Consider the following 25,299-nt stretch of genomic DNA (forward strand, 5'->3'; position numbering starts at 1 on the left):
ACATTAGCTATGAATGACAGTGTACAGGTACACAGGAACTGCAGCCACGGTTTTCTCTTTTCTAAAACAGAGAGAGAGAAATGAAGAGCACACAGAGTTCTCTAAATGCCCTAAACCTGTAGCATAAAGTTTTTTCAGGTTCTTCATCATCCCACTAAACAGTCTTACATTGCTCAGCTTTTCAAACATGTCTAAACGGCTGTAGATGTCACGGCTAAACCTTGGTTCCTCAGACGTCCATGTCTTGGACTACGTCATCTGAGATTAGGGGTGTCAATCTGAACGGTAAAAAGCACAAACTGTTCAATACACAAAACACCTGGCAGAGTTCTCACCGGTGATGGTTGCATCTCCAGGGCGACTGAGAGTTACCTCGCCGTGACTGCTTTTATATTTTATTCATTCAGTGTATTTTGGTAGAAGTGGGAGGTGAAAAGTGCAGAAACACATTCACCGTTAGAGAGCCATGCAACCACACACTGTTTGTTTTAAATAATCTAAGTGGCACTGCCTTTGAAAGGATATTTGTTGATTTCTTGTTTTCTCATCAAATCTCTGAATGAAAAAAGTGATCTTTGCCAATGAGAGAAAATGCAAACATCACTGGAAATGTTCATTTTTTTTTTCACTCTAATGTACAAAACAAATCGAAACACTGCAATACAAACCGAACCCCCATGAGCTGAACTGTCACACCCCCATGATCTGAGATATATGACAAAAATCTTAAAGCATTCTACATCTGACATGCACAGCCACGACCTCCACGACACCTCCTGTAGCTCTTTTAGATTGTGATGTGTCCTTCACTCTGCCTGCCTTCCCAAATGAAACGTGATGTAAATTTGGTGGAAAAGCAGACTTGTGGTTGGCGTGCTGCCCAACATGACCTTCCTTGCTATGTGATGCTGCTGCCTCTGGCAATCTGATTTGCATTGAGAAGGAGGATTACAGCGATTATACCTCCTGGGCCTTGAACGTCTCAGCAAATCTCTGCTGTCACATTGAAAACTCAAATATCCCAAAGAGGCTGCCTGTTTGCTGAGCTGGTTTGTGTGAGTGCAGGGAAAAAGGGGGGTGGGAGGGGGTTGTCATTGGGTACATCAGGTAGGTACACCTTGTCACAGATGTTCCTTTGAATAAATCAAGAAAGGACTTCTGAACGTCTTGTTTTCAGATTGTTCTCGATGCCCGTGGCTTTAATTAAACAAGGCGTTTGGACGGGGCCCATTTGACCCGCTGGTAATGGAACTCACTCTTTGACCGTGCGCAGAAAACCTGGCAATCCTTTTAATTAGCATTAGATTTTTTTATGCAGCAGCATTAAAATGTCCCTGATGGGTAGGGCTCCCGTCTTGCCGAGACCTGTTTTTGAATAGACGGTCTTTAAAGGTTAATAGAGACGCAGCCTCAGGTTATATCAAGTCACAGCACAGCTCCATCAGAAACGCCCTTTGGGAGAAGCTTCAGCCAGGGAGCTGAGCTTCACCAGAGCGATGACATTACAGCAATATAATCAGCAGCAGTTCTCACCCAGAGCAAATTGAGATAAGTGCAACAGTGGAATCAGGCAGGATTTGTAAACAGAACCACAGCCTGGCCTCTTGAAAGGTTTTGTGCAAAGCTAGGAGCTGAAAGGCGATAGAGGAGCGTAGTTTTCTTTCTGGCAGCTTTGCAGAGAGGCAAGACGATGCCCAGGGTCACACAGGTTTGAGTCAGTAGGTGTGTAAGAGGGATGAGATGGCTCCGTGGCAGCTTCTCCGTGCCAGAGGAGCCCTGCGGCCGGCTCCGGGCCACAGCCGGCCGGGCAGCGGTGGTGTGATAGGTGGTTACCGTGTTAATCATGGACCGTGCGTCTCCGTGCGTTACCCCACGGCTGCCGGCCCGGCCTGCAGCAGGAGTTTCTCCGGGTCGCCTGGAGCCGGCGAGAAGCTCACCATGAAGGAGCTGAACAGGCGTCTAGCTTCATACATGGACAAGGTACGAGATACGCGATGGTGGAAGGAAAAACATGTAACTTTTTTCCCTGCGTCTTATTTCCAGCAATAGATATTGTCCATCATACCTGGTGGATCGAGGAGCACAGGGATGCTTGATGCAGGTGATTTAGGAGTCATATCCTACTGGTGCACAGCAAAATGCTGGAAATATAATGTGTAGACGTAAAGGTTGCTGTCTTTTTGCAGGATTTAGGTTGTGATGTTTTTAGATAGATAGATAGATTGACTTTATTGATCCCAAACCGGGAAATTATTATGTTACAGCAGCATCAGTAGAAACATAAAAAACACACTGTACAATAGAAAGCAGATAGATTAACCCGATGAAGCCATTTGTATCATATATGATACACGTTATCAATTCACACATTTCGTTTTCAGTTTAATCAATACTTGACCAAAATACTGTTGTATAGCTTTGAACACGTCCCCTGTTCACCCTGGACCATACCATTGGCACTTCAAGTACTGTCATATATCACACAACAGAAAAAACGTATGTAATAACATATTAACATATTTTTTAAAAAATCTTTTTTTTTTTTTTTTTTTTTTTTTTTTTTTACATTTTGTTATAGGACTAAATAAAGGGTTCAATTTCCAAAAATTGGAATTTTCTGCCAATTCTTTCATAGTTCAGGCTTTATAGGGTTAAATAAAATAAAGACTAATAAATAACCCAAAAAGACAATAAAGACTATTTTTAGGAACGTTTAGGTAGTGATGTCGCCAACACAGTCAGGTTTGCAAGGAAAGGAAGTTTGAAACATTAAGACTTTGATCTGCCTGATTATGTCTTGTTTCAACATATCTATACTCGCTGCCAGAGAAATTCCTGAAACAAGTGAAACCGCATGGGAGACAAGTGGGATTAGCTCATCTCACTGGCAGATTTTTTTTTTTTTTGCTTGTTTGAAGAAAAACAAGATTTGAACTCTGAATATGAGAATGACTTGCTGAGATGGAGATTGGTTGCACCACAGCTCCTGTCTGTCTGAGTCACTCTATCACATGCGGTGCTACAGATCTGCTCAAAGCTGCAGAGGCTGAGAGGTGAGGATGATGGACTTGGGTTTTCTAAACACAAGTCCAAACCTTGCATCGCTTTACAGCCAGCAAATTAACTGTTATTGTGAATGCATCCTGTTATGGTGCAATGTAATTATACCCCTCAGTCTGACCTGTAATCAAAAGGTGACACATATAATCTCCTCAGACATTTTGAAGTGTCCTTTAGCCTGATTCCATCTTTTTTAAAAACCTCAGAATAGAAAAAAGAGCCTCTTCAGAGTTGATTGGTCGCCACAGTGGCTGGAAAAGTGGACAATTTTCAGACTTACCAGCATGCGGCTAATGGCTGCAGGTAATTTCCCACTCTGCAGGTGATATGTCACGGCTGCTGGCTTCTACAAAGGGCTCGGATGGAGCCAGTTCTGCAGCTGAATCCTGAATCTAAAAGTCTAAAAACACCCAGTCAAGAGCGAAATCACAGCAACTAGATTTACTGCTTGCACAGAGTTATAAAATGAGATGTTGATGTTTCATCTCAGTTTGTGACAAGCTGTGCTCTAAGGAAGCATAATGTTTTTCAGAAATATTGTCAACCTTTGCCTCACGGCTTATTAAAGTCCATGAGATTATTCAGTAGTCACTTCTATTTGCAGCTAAGCATATTTAAGTCATCAAGATTATTTACTGAAACTTGACTTTTATTAATGCAAACAACTTTGATTTAGGTATTATTGATACTGATTTATTATTCATTTATTACCTCCGCTAGCAGGGTTGGACAGAGGTAGGCTGGTCATGGGATGGAGTGCTTTCTAGTCGGAGATGATTTGATTATTTTTTAGAATTTGTGTATGTTTAATGAACGTAATATATATCCAGAGCGTGTTTCTAAGACATTTCTGTAATCACATTGGATGATAAAAGTTTAACACTGGCATACCTCTAGAATCCATCTGGAAACAACAGTGTCAGTCAGAGTGAAGCCAGGGTTTTCTTAATGCCTGGAGTTGGTCACGAAGCCTGGAAAAACTGAGCCAGTCAGTCAGTCAGTCAGTCAGTCAGTCAGTCAGTCAGCACTCAATGTTGCTCTTTCAACAAAAAAAGGCACTGAGCAAAACAAATTGAGTCACTTTAATTTGACCTGGGATCAGCGTTTGTTAAAACAAGCCTCCAGAATGGAACGACTGATTGAATGCTGAGGTAAACCAGCAGAGGTGTGACTGACTCACACAGGTCCAGTCCCTGGAGGCGGCCAATGAGCAGCTGGAGCGGCAGATCCAGGAGGAGCTGGACAGGAAGAGCGTGGCTGACCTCTGCGAGCTGGACGGACCCCTGCAGACCGTCAGCCTGCTGCAGGCCCAGGTGGGGGCACAGACACACCTCAGCCGGCAGAGCCACCTGGAGCGCTGCTGGGCGCTGACAGAGCTGCTGCGACAGCGTTATGGCTGCTGTACAATTTGCTGACAGGCTCCTTTCTTAAAACAGCGCTGGAACATGCCTCCAGCCGGTTCGCTTGGCTGGCGTTATACATTGTGTAATGGAAGAACATTTGGGGCACATTACCCATCAGTCAAAAATGTGTGCAGAGTTAAGAGCAGAAGTGAATTTTAGACGGAGGGAGCGCTGGCCTCAACGCTGACAGGGGTTCGGTTTCCCTTCCTGCTGCTGCCACTGTGTAAAAATGAACGTAATACAGAGCAGCTGGCATATTGAAGCTTTAGAGGCTCAGTGTGGCCTAAGTGACTTTTATTCCCCTTTAATTTTATAGTAGAAAAATAGCAAAAATACAGATCAATGCATATGTTTTAGTCAAACCATAATCTGTAATTTCCATAGTTTTACAGAGATTAACACTCTTAAAATTAATAATGAAAAGCTACTCACTGCAATTACACTGGATTTTTATTCAAATTTAATTTAGGGTTTTCACTAGAGTCAGGATTTTTTCCTATTATTTTTTGTCTTTCCGCTGCCAAATTGGAAGGTTGTCTGTCTTGCACAGATAATTCTGGGTGAAAGGATCAGTTTATTCAGTTTTGGAGTTGATTTGGATCTGGAGGTTTGTCATCTTGCTCTTTTTTTATGGGAAAATTCAACATCTGGGACTTCTGATATTATATGGGCTGCAGGTTTGGGGAGTGGCTCAGTGGTTTGGTGAAGGTTTGACCATCAGACACAAATCAACAGGATGATTTTTAGAATGATATTTAAAATGTCCAAATGTCACTGATTCCTCCTCCACACCAAACACTTGATGCATTTTTTTGACATGAAGAGGCAGCTTCGGTAAAGAAACAAAGCACGTGCAGACAACACAACAGAAGCCTTTTGATGGTAGAAAAACCCCCACAAACAGAACCAGACCTGAAGTTACCAAACACGACTAAACACCACCGGCTAAAAAGAAGAAAGGAGAGAAGAGTGGGTGCGTCCGACAGGCAGTGACTAGTCGGAGATAGTTTTAAAATGTCATTTGATTCAAATGTCAGCGATCAAGGATGAACAGCCATAATGACATGTCATGACAACACAACAGAACATAGATACCTGTTGTATTAAAATAATAAAAAAAAAAAAAAAAACAGAAGATAATTTACCTTGTTATATGAAAGGACAGGTGAGCCATTCAGCCTCAAGGAAATGCCAAGCAACTCAGATTAATCAACCTCTTCTCCTCCTCCTCCAGTTTTTTTACACCCATTTTGGAGAGGGGGTGGGGATAAAAGGTCAACAGTCGATGCCACATAGCACTGGTAAACATCTGAAGGCTGGGAACCTGAAGCGTGTGTCAAAATTTTCTAGTAATCAATCTATAATAAACTTTTTTTTTTTTCAGGCGCCTTTTTATTTATTTATTCATTTATTTATTTACAGTGTATATGGGTTAGAACATTATGATGGAAGCATATGATGGTCATTTTCATGCATATTTATGTATCATAAGTTCTTGCACCAATTTTTGATCTGTTACAGATTTGGTGCACAAAATGACCATTTTCGACCACTCAAATTTATAAAAATGGTCAAAAATCCTGCCAAAAGACCACATCAGGACACCAAGAACTTGAGGAACACCACAGAAAAATCCATGCTTTGATTTGGTGTCAAAAACTTTTGACGTTTGGAGATTCCTGTAAGAACTGCATTTTTTTCAGCCGGTTAGATGTTGAGCGTTTTGTTCTCAAAATGTGTCAGAAACTGGCCCTTATCATCAGTTTACCTGGAGAACCAGACGTCCTCTGAACGGCCTCGCTCTCTAGTTTGTGTCTGTAAAGTTTGATGAGGCTGTGATTCTCCTAGAGGTCATTTTATCCAGTCACGTCCAGTTTGTAAAAACAGTCTGACTGCAGTGAAATGGCTGTTCAGTTCAGTTCAGTTCAGAAAACTTTATTTATTCCAACAGAGCAATTCATTTGCAGCTTTTCCACATGCATCTCATACAACCATCAGAGTCAAGGAAACATTAACACACATGGGCATGTAATAATTAAATGCATAGTAAATCAGTGCTCAGTAAAAACCATAGAATCTGTGGTAAAATCCAATAAATAAGATAAAATCCCATGAATAAATGAGACCAATAGATAGATCATTCTCTAAAATATAACAGTTTCATCTAAAATGAGTAGGATCTGTGTTTAAAAGCTTGATAGCAGAAGGGATAAAAGACTTTGCATAGCAATTTATCTGATTTGTTTTTGTTATGGGGGCCAACATCATCACACATGAATCAAATGTGGCTCATTGAATCCACAAGAGTCTCAGCTTTCCAGTCAAAGCCAAATGATGCAGCTCCAAGACTGTTTAGGCCCCAGTCTGCACAAACACACCATTTTACAACAGGCCACAAGAACACATGTGGACTGCAGGCTTTGGGGCCCAAACTGCATGGGATTAGCAGAAGGTGGGCGTGTCTCTTTTATAAATCATTGCATGATTCATGATACCAGCATCTTAACTCTGGCAAAAACTGAGTCCGCTACCGCCTCAGAAAGACAACATGTCGGCCAAAATGTCAGTTCAAGGGGAAACAGTGCTCATCCTTTACTTTTTCATTATTTCTCTAGAACATAATAAGTAAATGTCATTTAATACTACTGCTACTGCTACTACGGCTTTTAAGTTTAAATAATTCTTTCATAACGAGTCAGGAAAATGCTGCACTGTCTCCTTCCCACAGATCAGTGAGTGTCAGTCGGCTCAGGGCCAGGTGAAGCTGCAGCTGCTCAGTGCCGAGCTCGACGCTTTCGATTTCACTGCCAGGTCAGTCACTTCTGGGTGGATAAAGTGGACAGACACACCTGCACATGCAATTAAATACAACACGGTGTGAAACTGTTGTCTGGGCCCTGAAGACCAACCAGCAAAGACAAAATATCCTGATGGAACTGGAAGAACTATGGCTCACACTGGCTCTGCAACAGCATGCATTTAGATTTATTTAATTTCAACTGGAACATGTCATTGTTTGTGGGTGTCATTTCATTTTTGTTGGCATGGTAGGACTTTTTGTTGTTGTTTTTTTTTTTGCTGTTGAAGTCTTTATGTCTTATGTTTTTTTTTTCCATTACTGAGTGTTAGCATCTTATATACAACATGCTGGAGCGCCGTACACTTGCATGCACATACATAAATTCAAAAACACAGGACACAAACATCTGTACATATATATCCCATGATCCTCTGCTGTGCGAGCAGGTGTGAGGGGGAGCGAGAGCGCCGTGCGATGCTGGAGGCGGACCTGAAGGATCTGAGGCTGATGGAGGAGGAGCTGAAGATCCGCAGACTGCCCGACCTGCAGGGGCTGCTGGGAGCTCACACACAGGAGCTGCAGCAGGTCCACCTGCAGCACCAGCAGGTAAAGCCAGACACCGCAGCTGCTCTCTGAAATACACATTAGTATTGTTTATACAGGTAGTGATAGCAACAGCAGCAGTAGCAGTAGTACTAGAAGTAGTAGTAGTAGTCGAAATGGTCATGATTCTGGCAGTAGTGGTAGTAGTTGGAACCCTGACAGTTGAAATAGTAGGAGAAGTGGATAAGTAGTATAAGTATAGTGGTAGCAGCAGTATTAATAGTAGGCTAGTAGTATCATTACTAGCAGTATTAGCAACAATAATAGTAGCACTATTAATAGTAGTAGCACTAATAGTAGCAGTAGTAGTAGTAGCAGTAGTAGCAGTACTAATTGCAGTGACAGCAGTAGTAGCAGTATTAATTTTAGTTTTAGCAGTAGTACTAGCAGTAGTGGCAGCGGTTGCTTATTTCTCAAAATAGCCTGATAATAGACTAATTTCAGAAAAAACAGTAATGGGCCATAATTTCAAATTGTATCGTATGTTGCTGTTATTGTTGTTGTTGTTGTTTTTATACTGCTATGCACTTCCACTCCAGTATATTTTAAGAGGATCAAGAATATCATTACTGTCAGATGCAGTATTTATGTAATCCAGCAGAAATCATCATCATCAAGAAAATCATCATCATCATCATCATCATCACCAGCTCAGTATGCATGACATATGCAATAAATAGATAGATGATAGATGATAGATAGATACTTTATTCATCCCGAAGGAAATTCACAGTTTTTCAGCAGTATCCACAGATTACAGATTAAAAAAATAAAAAATAAAGAATAAGATCTAAGTACAACACACTAGAGATCTAGGTACAATTTAGAAGAAATATACAGTATACACAGATGATAAATAGCAGTAAGCAATATAAACACTATAAACAAGGAATATAAAAAAAATAGAAATATGAACAATTTAAACAGAAGTATGAACAATTTAAACAGCAGAGGAAAATAACCTAAACCTAAACCTGAGGAACACACGCTCCGACCGAGGTTCAGAGTCAGTGTGAAACCATGAGACCAAGACCGTCGACAGAACCTGGCGCCCGGTACTGGGATTCAGGAACTGTCAGACTTGATCCAGCCTTATGGAATCACCCCTTCCCCTTGCCTTGCATAGTTTTAGCCTATTAGTAGCAAAATGAGTAGTAGCCATAGTAGTGGTAGTGGCAGTAGTAGTTTTAGTAGTAATAGTAATCATAGTAGCTGCAGTACCAGGTTCTCAAACTGGGGTCTGGGGTCTAAACTACAGTGCAGGAAGTTGGTTTGGTCTAACACTCTGTCAGACTCCGGATGCCTGCAGGTTGCTCAACTATAAAGGATGAGTTATCCAACAGCTTTAACCTGCAGCGTTCAGCTTCAGTTGAATGTTGGAAATAAAAAGTCGAAAAGCCTCTGTTCTCATCCGGTTCTCCTCTAATGAGCCTCTTCTCTCTCTGTCTGTCTGCCTGCCTGTCTTTCTGCTTGTCTCTCTGCCTGTCTTTCTGTGTGTATCTGCTGCTACAGGACATACAGGGTCTCCTGGCCCAGCTGTCAGGGGGCGTTACCGTGGAGATGCAGTGCATTGAGTCACTGAACTTGAACCAGCAGCTGCAGGAGCTCAGACAGAAGAGGACGGTGCTGTTCACCAGGAACCAGAACCAGAACGACTGCTGGTTCAACGCTCAGGTACTGGGAGCTGCACTGAACAACTTCCTTTAAAGTGTGACTTCACCTCTACAGCACAACAGGTGGTGACATCACCTGGCACTGAAGGGCAGCCAGTGGCAGGAGGAAATATACATGTAGTGTTAAGGGAAAAAGTAAGCAGTTACACTTGTTGAAAAATAATTAGTACTTGTTATATTACTTGCATGCGTTACACCCTAAAACGACCGTCCTACTTGCATTCATTGAGGTAATAAAAACTATAAAGATAAAATGAATCACTTGCTGTGCAGCAGAGGATTTTTGTTCCAGGAAAAAGCTGCCAGATTACCCTTTGGGTTTCAGGAAAATAAATGGCTCCTTGAAAAGTATTTTATAATCTTATAGATAGACTGGGCATGCTCTACAATCCTAATTCCTATATGTATGTATGGATTTGTATGACAATTAATCAATGTACCTCTGTCGTCCAGGTTTCCATGTTGAGCTCTCCGGAGGCGACCTGCCGCCCTGTGGGGTCAGAGGTCAACCAGGCAGAGCTGAATGAGATGAGGAGGACAGCACTGAACCTGCAGACAGAGCTGACGCAGCTGCAGGCACAGGTGAAATGACACCACTTGGGTGGCTCATTCAACTGAAAAACAACCAAAATTGCAGTTTTGCAGTTGCAACTCTGCAGTAAGAAGCTCCACATATATTGCAGTCCATGTCGTAATTATAATATTCAAAGCTCGTAAAAGACATGCAGGATGATTGTTTGCCAATATTATATGTACCACAGTTACAAAGGAACTCCCCTGGCCTTTTGCCTGTGTGGCTTGTTTATCAGGGTGTGTCAGGGCGAAGCGCTCACTGCGGCTGCCAGGCACGTTACAATGCATAACAACGTTCAGCATCAGCCTTAAATCTATTCTCATTCAACCACCATGGAGCCAAGGGGGGACAACACCAGCTGAGATGTGTGAAGTGGTTAATGTGTTGGATTTGAAATCCAGTGTGGTTTACTTCCTCTCTTCCTCTCCCCCTCTCATTGTCAGTGAAGTACCCTCATATATGCAACCTTATATGATGTGCATAAGAAACTTGCAAAAAGCTTCAGTTCACTATTTTTTATTTATTTATTTATTTATTGCACCGTGCACACCACCGTACATGCACTTTGTAGTTCTTCATCTTGGAACAATGTAACTTCCTCAAGACTGTACTAAACCAGGCTGTGTCCAAAGGAACAACCATTTATGGGCTGTTGCTCTGCCAACGCTGAAACCACAGCCTCCAACTCCCACACAGGTTTCACAGCCCTGTGCTGTCAAATGCTCGACTGTACCACAGCGAAAGATGATCGAGTTCCCAAAGTGTCGTGATAGTTTTTTTTTTTTTAAACTGTACTGTAGAAGCAGAGTCTGGGTTTCAGGCACAACTACACTGACTAAGAAGATGCGTGGAGAAGGGAGAAGGTCTACACAGAACAAACCTCCAGCAGCACTTGAGGCATAAAGAACAACTTTATTTGCAGATCAACGTGTTTCGGCTTGTGGCCTTCGTCAGGGTCATGACGATCGGCCGAGAGGCCACCTGCTCTCTGTACTCTCAATACTGCACGCAAATATTCTTGAATCAAGTGCAGTTCAGCTGAGCTTCCCAGGTCCTTATTGTGCTAAATCTACACTGTTTCCACCACTCGTGTGTCTTCACTGGTTAGTCCTGGAGGAGCTGTGGTGGCCAGTTCGTTTATGTCTTAAATTTCAGTCGGCTGTTTCTGCATGATGTGACCGTATGCAGCGTCACAGTGTGAGGCAAACATTCAGTGTTCTTGTTTTCAGCTTTGCTTAGAAGGTCACACATGGGACCCTTACGTGTTTCTTTCTGACTGAACTCACCCATGATAATAATACACACACCCATACTAATGTTTTGGATAAAAACATCTGCCTTTAAAATGTTTTGTTAAATGACACAGTAGCATTGTGTTTCTTAACCAAAGCAGGTGTGGCTATTCTCAAGTTAATTACAAATCACAATGTCATTGCAATCCTTTGATTATGGAGGCATGACCTTCACAAACCTGTCTGGCGATTCACCCACCTGATTCACATCAGATTATTTACAATTAGACTTTATTATGCATTGTAATCTATTTATAAGTATTAAAACATAGATCCATGAGGTCCATAAACCCTGACAGGTGCATTAGTGCCTTGCTCTGGTCACTAAATGCCCCTCCTGCACGGCCAACACCTGATACCACAGTGCTAAATAAGAACTAAATGGGAGGTGTGGTTGCAGTATAACACAAGAGGAGCTTGGACATTGTCAATTAGATTTATAATAATGCAATAATACAATAAGCTGCTTTGTCAGTAACACCTTAACACCTTAACCACTGGGTGTGTATGAGATGTGCTTAAAGGACCATGCCTGTTATTTTGAAAGTCTGGCCCATTAATTATAGTTTACCCATATTTTACATCCCAGCAAACCATTTTGCAAGTCATACAAGATGCCACAAGCTATAATCAAAATCCTTCCACTTTCAAATTTGAGTTTTTGATTGAAACACACACCATATAATGTTTTGCTTCTGTGACAAACAAAACATTTCCATTCATAAACCACAGAACTGATACTTGGCTGTGTAAAGCAAACATTTCTCTGTGGACTGTTTCACTCCGCTCAATTTCAAGTCATGAAAACACAACAGTCCTGCTGCTTTTAGGAAAGTTAATGTGGAAGACTTTATTCCACTGATGGAATACTGGTGTGAAGAAAGTCTGAAGTCTCTGAAAGTTCATTTTCATATCGTAGTTGAATGAATGGAGACCAACGACTGCAGAAACGGGAGGAAAAATGATACAGTAGCTCTAAAATACCACTGCTCGCTTTGGGAAAAGATTAGCAGAAACGTGAAGTTTATACATTTTGTAAATGTTACGCTAAACATGCCAAATCAGTGGTGTGGTAATGACACACTGTCTGTCTTTCTATCTAGAATGTATTGCTGGAAGACAATGAGTTGGAACTGAGAGAGGGCTTCAGTCTACAGCTGGCCAGCCTGCAGCAGAGGGCACACAGTCTGGGCAGGGAGCTGGACTCGGTGCTGGAGGCTGCAGGTCGGCAGGCTGCAGACTACCAGGCCCTGCTGGACATCAAGACCAGGCTGGAGACGGAGATACAGGACTACAAGAGGCTGCTTGATGGACAAGGCACCAGGTGGGGGCTAGTAGCAGGACCATCCCAAAGTTGTTCAGTTTGCTGACATGATGCAAGAGCAAGAGCAAGATGAAAGACATTGTTATGTTATATTTTAAGGTTCATTATTTAATTCAATTTTCTGTACCTTTGCACCTTGAAAAAGTGACCTTAGTTCTGTTCCTGACATTCCTGCTGTATAATAACCTTTGTGTCTTGTTTTCAAAAGGGCCTTAAATTCCTGTTCAGACTCCGTGGGTGGTGGCCTGTCTTTTTCTGCTACAACCACCACTGCTGCCTTACAAAGCAAAGAACTGCTAGATAAAACTGTAAGTGTTGAGAGAAATCTTGAGATCAGGACAACTCAAGCTGTCACAAGTAACCACATCAGCTCTGCATGCCAAGCCACTGTGGTTAACCCGCTGTCACAGCCGATAAAAGTTGCTGCGTCCAATCACGTGAACACTTTTCAAAAAGTCCATAACAAACATCCATCAAGTTCACCACCAATCAATACCACAAGTCTGACCCGCTTATCTCGCACGTCCAGCCAAAGCCAGAGGCAGGGTGTGGTTACAGGAAACGTAATTAAAGCAGGCAAAGTGGCTCTTCCCAAAAGCACAGAAAGAGAATCTATGAAAGTCAGCAGGCAGAGCAGCGCTTTGGAAGATAATGTCCACACCACAGAACCTAAACTGAAAACAACTGTGATTGCTGGCACTGAGATTAGCAAGGACGTACATGACAAAGCGGATATCCAGGTCTCTAAACCAGAGATAAATACTGCAAAAGTGATCACCAGGTTAGCTCCAGACACACAGCCTCCCAAGAAAGGAAGTGTTCAGGCTCCAAAACCAGAGATATATATTGTAACTGAGATCACCAACACTGACCATGACACATCAGCTATCCAGGAAGCTGTTTGCCAGGCCACTAAACAAAAGATAAATGTAACAGGGATGACCAGTGCAGTTGTTCACACACAAATTGCCAAGGCAGCTAGTGTGCAGGCTCCTAAAACAGGGTTAAATACAGTGACAGAGGTTACTAAAACAGTTCCTGGGACACAAACTACCAAAGAAGAGGCTATTAAAGCAGAAATAAATTCTGTAACGGAGGTGACCGATATACATCCTGGCACACAAACATCTGCAGACATAGAGAAGGACGGTGCAAGAGTTACAGATGCTGTAATCTCAACACAGATTGCTGCAAGTAAGGACAAAGATCCTGAATTTGTTAATAAAGAGATTTTGTCTTTGAGTACAGAGGGTCCAATCGTCATTGAGAGAAGTCAGGTTAGTACAGTTGGTAGGATAGACGTTTTTGTTGAGGCCACAGAGGTGGATAATAAGGCAAAAATCAACACCACACCTGCTGTGGCCAGTGCTGTAAATACTGAGGAGAGTGTGAAGGAGAAAGCAGCCAATACTTCCAATAACAAAAACAATGCAGAAGCTATCAAGCTTGCAGTGTCTGATTGCCCCAGAACTGAAGTAAGCATGTCCACATCTCATGGTCGTAAATCCGAACAGAGCCGGGGTGAAATCTCCAGTGAGGTGGCCCAGGTGGATCAAAGGGAGGGTGAGAAGGTCAAGAAAGAAGAAGAGCAAAAACAAGGAAAGATGGGGAAAGACAAAACAGAAGTGAGAGATGAAGAGGTAGAGAAAGAAGGGAAGACAGGAGAAGCAGGTAAACCGGAAATAAACACTGCAAAAGTCATCACCAGGTTAGCTCCTGATGTGCAGTCTCCCAAGAAAGGAAGTATTCAGGCTCCAAAACCAGAGATATATATTGTAACTGAGATCACCAACACAGACCATGACACATCAGCTATCCAGGAAGCTGTTTGCCAGGCCACTAAAGAAAAGATAAATGTAACAGGGATGACCAGCGCTGTTGTTCACACACAAATTACCAAGGAAGCTGGTGTGCAAGCTCCTAAATCAGAGTTAAATACAGTGACAGAGATTACTAAAACAGTTCCTGGGACACAAACTACCAAAGAGGAGGCTTCTAAAGCAGAAATAAATTCTGTAAAAAAGGTGACCAGCATAGATGGGGGCAACGTTCAGGTTGCAAGTAAGGACAAATATCCTGAATTTGTTAATGAAGAGATTGTGTCTTTGAGTACAAAGGGTCCAGTTGTCACTGGGAGAAGTCAGGTTAGTACAGTTGGTAGGACAGATGTTGTTGAGGCCACACAGGTAGACAATAATGCAAAACTCAGCAGCACACCTGCTGCGGCCAGTGCAGTAAATACTGAGGAGAATGTGAAGGAGAAAGCAGTCTGCCATTCCCCCAATACTGAAGAGAACACAGTGACAATTTGCATATCTCCAACCGAAACTAATAAGAGCGTAGAGGGTTCAGACGTGTCTCATGTCTCTAGAACTGAAAAAAGCCTGTTGACAGCCAATAGTTCCAACACTGAAAACACTGCAGAAGCTATCAAGCCTACAGGTACAGTGTCCTATATCCCCAAAGCTGAGGTAAACATGTCTACATCACTTGTTCGTAAATCCGAACAGAGCCAGAGTGAAATTTCCAGTGAGGTGACCCTGGTGGATCAAAGGGAGGGTGAGAAGGTTAAGAAAGAAGAAGAGCAAAAACAAGGAAAGAAAGGAAAAGACAAAACAGAAGTGAGAAATGAAGAGGCAGAGAAGGAAGGGAAGACAGGAAAAGTAGGTAAACCGGAAATAAACACTGCAAAAGTCATCACCAGGTTAGCTCCTGACGTGCAGCCTCCCAAGAAAGGAAGTGTTCAAGCTCCAAAACCAGAGATATATATTGTAACTGAGATCACCAACACAGACCATGACACATCAGCTATCGAGGAAGCTGTTTGCAAGGCGACTAAAGAAAAGATAAATGTAACGGGGATGACCAGTGCAGTTGTTCACACACAAATTACCAAGGAAACAGGTGTGCAGGCTCCTAAATCAGGGTTAAATACAGTGACAGAGATTACTAAAACAGTTCCTTGGACACAAACTACCAAAGAAGATGCTGTAAAGGCCACTGAGGCAGAAATAAATTCTGTAAAAAAGCTGACCAGCATAGATGGGGGCTATGTTCAGGCTGTAAGTAAAGAGAAAGATCGTGAATTTGTTAATAAAGCGGCTGTGGCTTTGAGTACAAAGGGTCCAGTTGTCTCTGAGAGAAGTCAGGTTAACACAGTTGGTAGGGTAGAGGTTGTTGTTGAGGCCATACAGGTAGACAATAATGCAAAACTCAGCAGCACATCTCCTGTGGTCAGTGCAGTAAATACTGAGGAGAGTGTGAAGGAGAAAGCAGTCTGCCATCCCCTCAATACTGCAGAGAATATAGTGACAACTCATGCATCTCCAACTGAAACCAATGATAAGAGTGTAGAGGGTTCAGATGCAGTGTCTCATGTCTCTACAACTGAACAAAGCCTATTGACAGCCAATACTTCCAATAGCGAAAACAATGCAGAAGCTATCAAGCCTGCCGGATCTGATAGCCCCAGAACTGAAGTAAGCATGTCCACATCTCATGTTCATAAATCCGAACAGAGCCGGGATGAAATCTCCAGTGAGGTGACCCTGGTGGATCAAAGGGAGGGTGAGAAGGTCAAGAAAGAAGAAGAGCAAAAACAAGGAAAGATGGGAAAAGACAAAACAGAAGTGAGAGATGAGGAGATAGAGAAGGAAGGGAAGACAAGAGAAGGAGGTAAACCAGAAATAAAAACTGCAAAAGTGATTACCAGGTTAGCTCCTGACAAACAGACTCCCAAGAAAGGAAGTGTTCAAGCTCCAAAACCAGAGATATATATTGTAACTGAGATCACCAACACAGATCATGACACATCAGCAATCGAGGAAGCTGTTTGCCAGGCCACTAAAGAAAAGATAAATGTAACAGGAATGACCAGCGCTGTTGTTCACACACAAATTACCAAGGAAGCTGGTGTGCAGGCTTCTAAAACAGGGTTAAATACAGTGACAGATATTACTAAAACAGTTCCTGGGACACAAATTACCAAGGAAGAAGCTGTAAAGGCTACTAAAGCAGAAATCAATGGCAAGAGTGTAGAGGGTTCAGATGTGTCCCATAGCTCTACAACTGAACAAAGCCTATTGACAGCCAATATTTCCAATACTGAAAACACTGCAGAAGCTATCAAGTCTGCAGGACAAATCTTGACCCTGGAGGAAGATGAAAAACAAGCAAAGAAGAGAAGAGAACATGAAGGAGACAAAACAGAGATGAGAAAGGAGGAAGGTACTTCCCTTATCTCCAAATTAGAGCAGGGCCTGTTGTTGGGTGACACTTTCAGTAGTAAACAAAACACAGAAGTCTTGGAGGGAGCAGAAGTAGGATCCAGCATCCCACTTAATGATGTAGAGACTGTGAAGCCAGCAGGTCAAGGAACGTCTTTGAGTCCAACAGAAGCAGAGAGGGGTGTGAGTCTAACAGACTCTGGTATAGCTTTAACTTCAGCAGACCAGGAGAGTCCAGGGGAGGCTGATGTATTTCTGACTGAGACAAAACCAGTGACATGTTTGAGTCCCACAGACCTAGGAATATGTCTGAGTCCAGTTGCAGGAGAAGTGTTTTTGGACCCAGCAAATCAAGAATTGTGTCCAGTTGATCTAGAAGAATGTGTAAGCCCAAGAAACACAGAAATGTATCTCAGCCCAAATGACTCAGAACTGAGTCAGAGTCCAGTCGAGGCTGAGTTCTTCTTGAGTCCAAACGACGAAGAAGAATGTATGAATCTGACAGAGGCGAATGAATGTGTGAAAACAGTTGAGAAGTACATTCTGTCAACCAAAGAAGAGAGCCAATCTTTATCATCTGGCAGAGATCAGACAAGCTCAGAAAAGCACAGAACTGCCAAGGTCACCAGTCCAGTACAAAATGAGAACAATTTAGGTTTCGAATTAGTTGGAGACCTTGCAGGGCGCAGAGATGATTTGAGCAGTGCAAAAACCGGCTTGACACTAGGCAGCCATGTTCAGGTGAGAAGCACTCTAGGAGACAGTTTATACAGGAGCAGTTTGGAAGCTCAGGAGGCAGTAGCCAGTATGGTTGGTAGGACCAGTGTAGGGGATAAAAAGGAGGTGACAAGGCCAGGAGCGAGACACAAAGACACCAGCTCTGTGGACAGCAAAGGCATCTTTAGTCCAGGGGGCAGGTTTAGGAAGCTTAGCCATGGAGACAAGGAGGACACTACCATTAGCAGTATGGGCAGATCAGCATGGGGACCCAGTGCACTTAACGGTGGCACTGAACTGAAAAACAGCAGTTGGTTAGTTGCAAGCACAGCACCCAACAGTGATGGAGTGTTTGGCAAATCAGCTAGCTCTGGAAGAGTCCCTGCTCCTGGAGGAACTAGCGTATTAGCTCAAAATGCAGCGGGTAAAATAAATGGTATGGATCACAGTAGAGGAATAAGCTTAGGTGGCATAGCTAACAGTGCTAGTATGGTTAGTGGCACGGCAACTAGCCTTGGTGCTGTGACTGCTCATTCAACAGGTACAGTTAATGGTATATATGGTAGCAGGACGGGGTACAGCCTACTTGGCATCAGTAGGTTAGCCAGTGCAGAAACAGGGGGAGACACGGTAAGCGGGTCAGTGGTCAGGAACCAAGAAACAAGCAGTGATAGAGCAGGGAGAATCAGCAGGATCGGAGGGAGTGGGGAATGGAAAGTATACAGTGGAGGTACTGGACGTGCGAGTAGTGCTGGCAGCACCAGTGGTGATGGGAGGGTGACTAGTCCGCCACTAGTCTACCACAGGAGTAGCAGCACTGGAAGCGGGGGGCAACTCAACAGCGGTGGTAGTGGCGGCAGACTTAGTACTAGCCTAGGTGGTAGTGGCAGATTAAGTAGCTGTGCCAAGCGCAGTATGAGTGTAGGTAGTGGTGGGAGGTTAAGTAGCTCAGGAAGTGGCAGTGTGCCGAGCAGTACAGCTGCTAACAACAGAGCAAGCAGCTCTGGGAGATATGGCAGCACGGGTAGCGGAGAGTGGAAGCCTGTTTACGGTGGGGCGAGTGGACGCAGGAGCAGTGTGGGGAGTGGAGGGCGACCAGGTGGGACAAGCAGAACCCCTAGTCCTGGAGGAAGGCTTACCATCACAGGGGGCAGCGGTGGGTGGCTAAACAGCACTACAGTTAGCAGCAATCGAATCAGCAGTGCTGGAAGCGGGTCTAAACTCAGCGGTGCGGGTAGCAACGACAGATTAAGCAGCCAAGCCGGGGGAAGGATCAGCAGCTCGTCTGGCTCAGGGAGGACCAATAGCACGGGAGGAAGGGTGATCACCAGCAGTGACGGGCCAATCAGGAGCACGGGCAGCGGCGTTGGAGCCAATAAAGAGAGGATCAGTGTGTGTAAGATGGCGGCCCTGTCGATGTCAGCAGCGGGGATGGAGAGAAGCAAGGAGAGACAAAGACAAGCTAAGAAGTCCCAGCAGGAGCAGGCTGCAGGTAAGAGTGTCCACGCTCAGATTCAGTTTCCTTCCACAACAGTGGAACCCAGTTTAGTACAAGTGCAGGCTGAGATATTTAAGTGAAGAAGTTCCAAGCTATCAGGTAGTTACTGTAGCCTATTTTATTTTTATTTTGTTGACTATGAAATTGTCATTTTTGTAAAGCTGAACTATGTTGTGACAGTAAATGACACTGGACTCTACCTGACAATATTACATCGTTTTAGTAATACTAGAATAATAGTGCCTGATGCTGGATTTTCTGGCACACACACTCATGCAGGATATCTCAGGTAAAGCGGCATGGCGAGCCATCTGCTGAGTCTGGGCCAACTTCAGACTTCTGCCTCTGGCTTGCAGCTGGATACTGACCTTATTTAGCAAGCAGAAGTCTTCCAAATTTGTTGCTCTCTGAGTGACTAGTAAGATAAATCACACACACTTCATAGTGCATTGTGAATAAGAAATGATTTCCAAAGGTTAATGCCACTTTGCAAAATGTCACAAGATTCATTGCTCTCCACTCACTTTGCTGTAATGAAAGAGGACAAGGTGGAACATGCTGGGAAAAAAAATGTCCAGTCTTTAATATATTCAGTTATAATAAATGCATGAGGGTTTAGTGTGGATTTTTGAACAGCCAATTTCTTCTTGCATTTTTTTTATATGAAATGTCATGCTTTTAAGATGACAGCGTATTAAATCAAAGTCACATTTTCATAGAGGGCGATGCACTTTGTCCTCCCTCTGCACAGTTTCATTGAAGACAGCACTTTTGCCATTTGCTCATGCACGCCTCTTTCCACAGCTCCTACATCTGTGATGTTATTCTGCACAGAAAGTGCATTTGTCATTGCCAAAGGGGGATTTGAAGTGCAACTAAAAAGAGCAACAAGCTGTATTCCTCCTGTAGGTCCTCCACTGACCCACTCGATTAAACGAAGCTTAATAAACGAAAAATGGAAGTTCTTCAAATATTTTTCCTGCCCGGTTCCAACACAGTGAAACTGGGACTGTCATGTCTGCAGAGATGAGGAACTTGTTGCTCTTTTGCTCGCTCTGTTTCTCTGTCTAGCCTCTGAAAAAAATGATCAAAATGATTTTCTACTTGTCATTCCTGCACATGGGCTCTCTCTCTCTCTCTCTTTCTTTTTTTTTTCCAAGCGAGCCACTCAGGTCGGTGCATGTCAGTCGCTTTTCACAGCCCGATGAGAGCACTTTAGCTGAAGTGACGGTGCACAGAATAAATGTCACAGCAATTTTAGACAGCCAAGTAGAAAAAGAGGAGTGTGCAGCCACTTCCTTTTCCCAGAGTTTGTCTTTGCCAGGAGTCGGCAGCTCACTGTGTGTGTGCTCTCCATTTTTTAAAAGAACAATTTTCCTGTTATTTTATTTTTTGCCTCCAAATTCTCTCTCTCTCTCTCTCTCTCTCTCTCTCTCTCTCTCTCTCTCTCTCTCTCTCCGCCTCCAGCTAACAGGCCTCATGTCCAGCGCTGGCTGACCTCAGGTGTCGGAGCAGCGGGCAACGACCTTGACGGCCTTGATGACATCATTCGCCTCTGATTGGCTAACGGAGGCCCTATTTTGGTGACCCACTTCGTGCTTTCACCCTTTACACCAGGTTTCTGCAGAGGCACCAACATTTAGCGAGAAAAAAAAAAAAGATGATTCTCTCAAATTCGATGTTGATTGTCTGTATTCTGATCTTCTGATGATCACATGTGAGTTGACAGAATTATAAAAGTACTCGCCGCTTTACTTCATCAACTTCTATGCATTTTTTATCCATTTTTATCCTGATCTGATAACTTCCACCCAAAACTCCCAAATAACTCAGATTGAAATTCTTGAATAATTTGGTATCATCTTTTCAAGCACTGTTGTGTTTTGATGATTAAAAAAAAAAAAAAAACACTCTTGCTGTTAATTTGCTTTAATAAGAGAAAAAACTATATGGTGATTGGGTGGGGTAAAAAGTTAATATAAAAAAGTGGGGGAAAAAAAACATGAGCAGACTGCAAAAAATGAATAAATAAATATTTATAAAAAAAAAATGAAAGGGTGAGGGACAAATCCAGCAGAGAAAAGGGAGAGTTCACTTCATTTACCTGCTTGACTGTGTCCTATATTGAATATTGTCCTCTTCCTGACTGTGAATACTTACATTGATGATTATTTCCCTTGATAACACTGATTGTTTGTGTGCTGCACTCCCATAATCACACTTCCCTCATATCATATGTGAATCAACAACATGTGGTGTCACTCTTTAAAACCCAGCAGCTCTGCTTGCAGGAGATTTGTTATCTGTGCAAAGCCTCTGCTCTACCACTGAATATATATTTACACTTGATTGTTCTCCTTTTTTTTCATATATAAAATCGGTTTTATCTCAGTTTGTACATGTACTGACAAGAATAAACCAGCAAACATCCAACCTGTGAGTGAGTGGCTGATTTCTAACTATCTTGGTGTGCGCCGCTCAGGTTTAAAGCCCTTATCTCATCTTTTTCGTCCGGCTGGTGTCTATAAAATCTGTTCTGACAAATAAAGCTGATAAATAAATCATAATCTGTTTTATGGCAGATGGCAGTGAGTCGGGTCAGACTGCTGTCCTCTCTGTCTGATCAGAGTCTGATCCCCTGCCAGACAAACTCACAGCGGTCGGGGTAATTGGCTGGTAAATAATAGATGGACTGAAATAAATCATATGTAACTTTAATAGTGACATTTTCAATAATAAATGAATTCATACAGATGCAAACAGCCTTTCCTGCAGTTGTTTGGTTTAAAAAAAAAAAGGGGGAAGCAGTGCAGCCAGGACTGAGAATTAGGGCTGCAATGAAGGTTGTAATGAGGGAGTGATGTCACTCAACCGAACCATCCAATCAGACCACTAGATGGCAGCAGAGTCACACTGATCCTGAGTGATGGAGCCACTGAAGACTGATAGACAGAGACGGAGAGCGATATTAAGCGGTGATTTTTTTTTCTCATTTTCAGTGTTCTAATCTTGTTTTTTCTTCAAACAATTAAAAAATAAATAAATAAAATAAGTATAAATGTGTTGAAACAAGGCAGAATGAGGCAGATCAGCCTATTAGGAGCAAGAAAATGACACCTGATTCAAGAAAATTCTGGGAAGGAAATTCTGGAAAATCTATCCATCTATCCATCTATCTATATATCTATATATATTTATTTATTGCTTGTGTGTGCCAGGCATTTTTCGTCCTAAAGGGACAAATGAAGTCTTCACAGCATCCGATCCTCATTAATCGAGGTGCCGGTGATTTGACCTGTATATGCCCAAATTAAATTCTGCCGTCAGTGTGGAAATCTCAGCTACACAGGAGGAGACATGTTAACGTGCTGTGTGTACTTCACTGGCATCACTGCACAGGCCTGCTGGTTGTTACAAGACAGTCAAACAGAAAGCCCCTGGAAATACCCACAAGTCCCCTCTGATTGGCCAACAGGTGCTACTCAGTTTGTTTGGTATTGGCGTCCCAACCAGAAGAGTCAAATCAGCCCCAAACCCAAAGACACACACCGTCCTTCATCTACAACAAGAAAATGAGGCGTTTAATATCAAGGATTTCTTTTAACTGTGGTTAACTGGTAATGTGTGGATTTTCTTGCTTTTGTTGCTGTTCTTAGTGTAATGGAAATTTACTGCTGATGCCTACAAATATAATGGCTCATGTTTACTTGTTAATCTGCCTTAAGATTGTTTTGATCAAATCCAGACAGTGTCTCCATTCCTGTTTAAGGTTCCTGTTCTCTATGTCTAATATCTACACTTATCCGGTTGTGCTTGCACTTCCTTATCAGATGAACCTTCGTTAGACCTTTTGAACTCTATATTAAGGAACTAAAACTTTCGCTAGCGTAAGACCCTAGCTGAACTCTTTGCTTTTAAGGATCCTGAACTTTTGCACCAAAAGTGCTTGAACTTAACTTGTCTGTGTTACCTAATTTGGAAATGGCACATGTCGCTCATGACCAGACAGGATGTCAACATTTTGACTCATTGTCTGATTTTTCTGCATAAATATCTCTGATTGTAAACAATCTGCAGAACTTCCCTGCAGACTGCCTTGCACTCTGTTTGGTTCTTCCCTTCAGCGCTGAATAATAAAATTCCAAAAAGACAACTTATTGATTCCAGATCCTTTATTTGACTAACTAAAGAGAAAAATCCACGACATTAGGCAGGATTTTATGGAGCTGAGGGTGTGAAAATGTTTTTACTGGCAACATGTGGATTTGCATGGAGTGTGTAAATGTTGGTGTGTGTGTGTGTCTGGGGCTGATTTGACTCCACTGGCTGACAAGAGGGGATGAGGAAACCTGTTTCCTGTTTTATTGTCTTGTAACCCAGATGAAGACCATTATACGGCCAAAATGCATCAGTTTTATTTGTCATTAAGTCTCCCTATTTGTTCCTGAACTTTCCTTTTTTCTGTTTCCTAAGCAAAGAATTGTTTATTTTGTGGCTTAGTTGCCTGATACAGTTTTAAACCTGTACAGACAATTGAATCATACTTGATACATGAGTTTCTCAGGCCAGTGTTATTAAAAGAAAAAAAAAAAAATCCTGAGAAACCCGATGCATATAGTTGGATAGATTTCTTCTGCCCCCTGGTGGATTATCTGTGCATTGCATCACCAGAGGCCTTTCAGCTGTCAATCAGTGACCCACTGCTGGTTTTGCTTGGATATTTTTCCAGTTTTGAAAAAGTTAACATGATGTAATGTACGACTAATGTAGCTTCAATGTAGCACATGCAGAATATGAATAATGTTATTGCACAATGTGGAAAAAAAATATTATTAATTGAGACTTGAGGACAAAATTAAAGGAAACTCAGAGGTTAAGGGGTTAAAAATGTCGTGTTTTGTGTATTTTTGCTTGTCAAAAAAGACAAAAAACAAAAACAAAAATGTGCTGTGCTCAGTAAAATGCAACAAATTCCAGGTGTATCAAATACAATACAAAATAAAACTCTCTGATAATAAGTGTTATTTAATTTCAATAAACACTCTACTTTCAAAGAATTTGAATTCTGTGGTGGTTATTTGATGCTTCAGGCCTTCCAGGGTTAATTCTCTCAAAAACAGCAAACATGATGGTGAAAATGAATATTAAAGTCATAACTTCTCGCCTTCCATGAATCACAGAGAGAGAGTTCAGGGGCCGAGAGCCACCGCTGTAATACACAAGACTCACTGAGCCTTTATCGCTGCAGAGTCTGCCTCAGTGATTTTTCAGTGAAAAATGTCCCTCATTGGGAGCCGTACATCGTGATGCATGGACTAATCGCTCTGTAATCAACTGTGGCTGAACATGAGAGCGAGTTTGGGTTTGATTGGTTGGTTTTGGTATTTTGGATTGTGATCAAATCCAATAATGAAAAACAAGAAGTAACTGCTTTGTAAAGATGAGATAACACAAAAAGAAAAAAAACTGAAAAAGCGGCAACAAAATTGAATCGAATACAAAGCAGAGCAGAAGGGAAAATAGATTAGTACCGTCCCAATCAATACTCTATCAACTCTTTTTTATTTGGGTGCTAATCTTCAGAATAGGATTTCTCGCCGCCTGGGAAACTGAGTAACCCGCCGGTGATTACATGAGTGTGATGTTGCTTTAATTTAATTTTTTTTTTTTTTTTTTTTTTATTGGTGAGCTGGTTCAGTGCTCCTGTTTGTTATTTTTATCTGCAGGGAGATGAGAGGAAGACTCAGCAAACACAGGAATCATCTCATTGGCTGAGAGAAACCTCAGTGGGCGGGGCCAAAGAGTCAGGTTTGCGGGGTTGAGAGGAGGGGGACAATATTCTGAGAAAACACTCTGAATATCTGAGATTAAAGCTGTAAATTTATGAGAAACACTCTGTTTATTCACTGAGATTACAGTGGTAAATTTATTCGAAAAGTCACAAATTTATGAGATAAAAAAAATTGGAAATTCTGATATTATAAAATCATAGCGGAAAAAGCTTAAGGCCATAAATTTAATTCTTTTATCTTTTTTTTTTTTTTTTTTGGTCAAGAAAACAAGAACTAAGAACCAGCTTTATCAAATACATGAATAAATAAATAAATAAATAAATAGAAATAAAATAAA

The 25,299-nt window shown here is 42.2% G+C and overlaps 2 protein-coding genes across 2 annotated transcripts; both read left to right on the top strand.

The window, feature by feature from the left end:
• The first annotated feature begins 1,497 nt into the window (after positions 1-1,497).
• LOC115363693 (uncharacterized) lies at positions 1,498-15,529 on the top strand. The gene is made up of 9 exons (XM_030057971.1): positions 1,498-1,980; positions 4,245-4,373; positions 7,192-7,274; positions 7,710-7,869; positions 9,379-9,540; positions 9,993-10,121; positions 12,509-12,729; positions 12,938-15,313; positions 15,523-15,529. Exons 1-9 carry the CDS (start codon positions 1,741-1,743, stop codon positions 15,527-15,529), a joined length of 3,507 nt encoding a protein of 1,168 aa, XP_029913831.1. The 5' UTR covers positions 1,498-1,740.
• LOC115363829 (uncharacterized) lies at positions 15,362-21,162 on the top strand. Its single transcript, XM_030058150.1, has 2 exons — positions 15,362-19,164; positions 20,638-21,162. Exons 1-2 carry the CDS (start codon positions 15,591-15,593, stop codon positions 20,727-20,729), a joined length of 3,666 nt encoding a protein of 1,221 aa, XP_029914010.1. The 5' UTR covers positions 15,362-15,590; the 3' UTR covers positions 20,730-21,162.
• Positions 21,163-25,299: the final 4,137 nt, after the last annotated feature.

This window comes from Myripristis murdjan, chromosome 8 (assembly GCF_902150065.1).
Source record: "Myripristis murdjan chromosome 8, fMyrMur1.1, whole genome shotgun sequence".
Classification (NCBI taxonomy): domain Eukaryota; kingdom Metazoa; phylum Chordata; class Actinopteri; order Holocentriformes; family Holocentridae; genus Myripristis; species Myripristis murdjan.